Source organism: Ruditapes philippinarum, unplaced genomic scaffold, assembly GCF_026571515.1.
Source record: "Ruditapes philippinarum isolate M1 unplaced genomic scaffold, ASM2657151v2 ctg3465_1_1_1_1, whole genome shotgun sequence".
NCBI lineage: Eukaryota > Metazoa > Mollusca > Bivalvia > Venerida > Veneridae > Ruditapes > Ruditapes philippinarum.
The window spans coordinates 137535-141435 of NW_026852323.1; the positions used below are offsets into that span (position 1 = coordinate 137535).

General features: G+C 35.9%; 2 protein-coding genes across 2 annotated transcripts; both read right to left on the bottom strand.

Annotated features, from left to right (window-relative positions):
• Positions 1–1225: 1225 nt before the first annotated feature.
• LOC132756670 (DNA ligase 1-like) lies at positions 1226–3322 on the bottom strand. Its single transcript, XM_060747805.1, has one exon. The coding sequence runs from the start codon at positions 2605–2607 to the stop codon at positions 1795–1797; it is 813 nt and encodes a 270-aa protein (XP_060603788.1). The 5' UTR covers positions 2608–3322; the 3' UTR covers positions 1226–1794.
• Positions 2627–3311, bottom strand: LOC132756711 (uncharacterized). The gene is made up of 2 exons (XM_060747844.1): positions 2685–3311; positions 2627–2644 (listed from the first exon to the last, which is right to left on the bottom strand). The coding sequence occupies exons 1-2, from the start codon at positions 3309–3311 to the stop codon at positions 2627–2629; spliced, it is 645 nt and encodes a 214-aa protein (XP_060603827.1).
• Positions 3323–3901: the final 579 nt, after the last annotated feature.

Below are 3901 nucleotides of genomic sequence, written 5' to 3' on the forward strand. Positions count from 1 at the left end.
ACCCAGTTATAACAAAATAGACAAACCTTGTTTTGTATAATTCATCTTTTCTGAAACCTTTTCTATGTTCGGGACATATCCCGTTACAACGGAAAACTTTTCAATGTCTGAAAATCTGGAAAAAACAAAACCTTTTCTGTCAAAATGGAATAAATAAATAAAACTGTTTTTATTTGTTTAAATAAAAGAAAACAAATCAAACAGAAGTTTCTGTTGCAGTAAATTTATATGGTATCTAAATACTTGATCAAGGTCAAAGAAGATCAAATTCAATATCAGTATTGTATGCAAGAACTTAGACTCCTCAGTTATCTACAGTATACTAAAAAATTAACGTACAGTATATTTTATTTGGACGAAACAATTTGTTCACTTATTAAATGATAATTTGGCGAAATAAAGTCAACATTTACAAGTTCTCAAAAGAAAATTGTCCATGGTTTGTTATGTTACTTTATAGTATGACGTGGACATCGAAGGCGATGATGTCATTTGCAGTGTTAATTATGTCACTACATTTAGTTTGGGTTTCACTATTCGCTATCTAATTTATTCGTAATTGAAATCGAAAAATGAATTATAAATAAATCATTATCGCATCTTGATTCAAGACTTGTATGGGTATGAGATAAAATTGTAGAATTCACATGCTGATAAAAATAAGAATATAAGCAATTGAAAAGGGCGGGGCTTATTTTTGATATCAGGCAGTTACCGTATGTAGCGGTAAAATAACTTATCACACACCCGTGCCGATTTGCGACTCCGTAAACATGGTATTGCACGGCCGTGCATATATTTTGACGTGACGTCATTAGCGTTATACAAACATAGTGTAAAGACGCGCTAAATGTTAGCTTTATACTATAGGCGCGTCAATGAAAAATGACTTATTTCTCTTTAAACGGTCCTTATTTTGGGTATATGATAAAGGCTCGCATTATATAATTTTATTGAACTCGTGCAATAAATTCAGTATTGAACTTACACTCATTCAATATCCTCTATTTATTAAACAGCGCACCATTTTTAAAGCTCATGAAAATCAAATAATAATGTATGAATCGTAACAGAGAATATCGCATTTTTTTTGTTTCGTAATTCTTAATTATGAATAATATAAAAAAGGCAAAGCCTCAAAGCGAGCTCTTTAAAAGAAACAATAGAGCGGGTGTACTTATTACCGAACACTTTAGCCGCGTTTTACTTCGGTCGGAATATTATGACCACTTTAAACTAAAGAGAGACAACTCTTCAATAGATTAGTGATTATGCTACAATTTTCGCCGGTATTAGAACACTAACGAATACAAATAAAGGCGTTATCGTCCGATCAAAAGATCTACCAACTGCCCCTTATACCGAACAATGATTGTAATTCCGAACATTGGTGTTCCTAATTCCGAACATGAGGAACTTTTTTAAAAAATATGTTGCGTAAACAAATAAACACCATTTTCGTACTTTGTAGTATATTCAAGAATACTAAGTGTGTATCATTTTATATTAATTTCTAAAAGCCATGGCACAAATCTACCTTAGAAAAGCGTTTTGTCAATCATCAAAGTATTTTTAAAATGTTCAAGAAATTTATTAAACATATTCATTTCTACAACAAAAGTATTGAATGTCAACGAAAAGGAAAATATATAGTTTCAAATACCAAAAAAAATTCAAACGATAGCATATTTTAAGCGACAATATTACATTGTAACTACAGTTTGCATCAAGTAATTTGTGTTGCTGAATCTATTCATCTTCTATATGTGGAGAATATATGTTGTTGCACTAACACTAACAGTATTTACATTCGAAAGGAAGATCATCCGGGCAGTCGGTAAGTTCATCGGCAACACATGTAAGATGAAAGCGCCTGAAACAATTTGAGCACTGTATATAGTCCTCATAAGGTGTTTCGCACTTAAAACAGCTTGTAGGACTTACTGCAATATTATCATCCGAATCGGATGCCTCAATTTCTTTTATGATCTGTTCATTCTCTTGCTTCTTTTTCTCCTTCAGTTCTTTTAGCTTTTTCTTCGCCTCTTCTCTATCCTTCCGTTTCTTTTCGAGTGCAATCTGTTTTTCCTTCAGCTCTTTGGCTCTCTTGAGTTTCTTTTGTAATCGTTCTCTCTGTCGTTGCTGTTTTTCTTTCAATTCCTTTTCTTTCTTTTCTTCTTTTTCTTTCAACCATTGTCTGTACTTTTCCCCTGTAATTGCTTTTGGCATTATCATTTTACGTGCTTTTGGTTTCTTTGTTTCAGTCTTTGGGAATATTAAATGTTTGCTAAATGGTGATATAGATTCGTCTGTTGCTTTAGAAACACATTCATCCGAAGATTTAGATGGTGTTGTAACAAAATCAGTCGTAATGTTAGGTGTCACAGTAGACATGGAGGCAGTTGATGTATCAGTCGGCTCCACTGATAGAGACACGACGGTAGATGGCTTAGATGGAGTGGTGACTAAATCAGTTGAAGCTGTAGGTATTGCATCAAGCACAGATTCGTTTACAATATCTGACGGCGATAATTTACCAGCTGATGTAGGAGGAGTTAAAGCTGCTGTAACAACAGTAGTTGCTGTAGTTGTCGACTCCACTGGCATGGACGCGACAGGAGAAGAATCAGTCGTAATACGTGATCTACAACTGATCCCAAGACAGTGGTTTTTGGAAAAATAACAGGTGTTGTAATTATTGTTGGGTCAGAATCTGTCGTCAATTTCTTAGCAGCTGGAGCTTCAATGAACATGGTGCTTGGTTCGAGCTTCACAGATGCCAAAACTTTCTGAGGATTCCATGGGAAAATACCAGAGTCTTGAAATCCCGTTATCACCGCTTCGATCTTCGCACTTTTACGCCATGCTTCCTTGAAGACTCTTGCAAAGGTTTGTTTAGTTACAAATTCACCTATGTTCTCTGACTGATACGCCCGTACAGCCTCGCGCCATGACTGCTTTAAACTGCCAAAAAGACGCAAGTCCAAAGGCTGGGTCAAATGAGAAGAATGTTCTAATAAACAGTACATTTCAATGCCATTTTCCACACATATATTAGATGCCTCCATTGTAATATGAGTCTTATGCCCATCTACGAGTAGCAGGATGGGCTTTTTGACCTTTCTGGCTTCAACACATGGAATAAAGACCTCCTTTAACCATGATATGAAAACTTCGGAGTCCATCCATCCGTTCTCTGAACGACCCATGGCAGCTTCCTCAAATCCCTCAAGAGGGTTGTACGAAAACCGCTGCCCGGGGTAAATGATCATGGGTTGAATATAATGACCAACGGCACTTGCTGCGGCCATTATGGTCATTTGAGTCTTATCAGAATTTCCATATTGTTATACAACTGGTGCTCCTATCTCTCCTATAACTTTGCGATTCTTTGTCTGACACAAAGAGATTCCACTTTCGTCTGCGTTATAAATTCTACTCGGATCTTCTAGCAAATTAGCATCACCAACTTCGTCCGTAACGTATTGTTTCAAATCCTCGAACCATTTCATTATTTTGCCTTTGCTTATGATGGCCCGCTCTTTCCCTAGTTGTACGGTGGTACGCAAATTAAGAGCAGGGTGACGTGAAAAAAAGCCATTCATCCATTTCCTACCAGGTAGGTTGTCCTTAAAAGGGGTCTTTCTACCGTCTTCATCAATAATTCTCTTTACAACATCTGCAAGCTCTTTCCTGGTTCTTCCGTAGCCGATCCGAGAAAAGAAAAGTAGGCCTAAAGTTCACTTAAAACTTAAAAGGTAAGGACAGTTTAGTTATTGTTACTCTTGGTTTATTTTTGTTACAGTTAGATTTAGTTGACAATTTCAGATCAGTATTTTAGTTCGGGTTAATAAAATAAATAACACATGGGTTTGTGAGTAACAGTAAAAATATCATCCCT

Excerpts from the sequence above, each read along its gene's own strand:
- LOC132756670 (XM_060747805.1), bottom strand. The coding sequence starts at position 2,607 with ATGCCAGTGGAGTCGACAACTACAGCAACTACTGTTGTTACAGCAGCT.
- LOC132756711 (XM_060747844.1), bottom strand. The coding sequence starts at position 3,311 with ATGGCCGCAGCAAGTGCCGTTGGTCATTATATTCAACCCATGATCATT.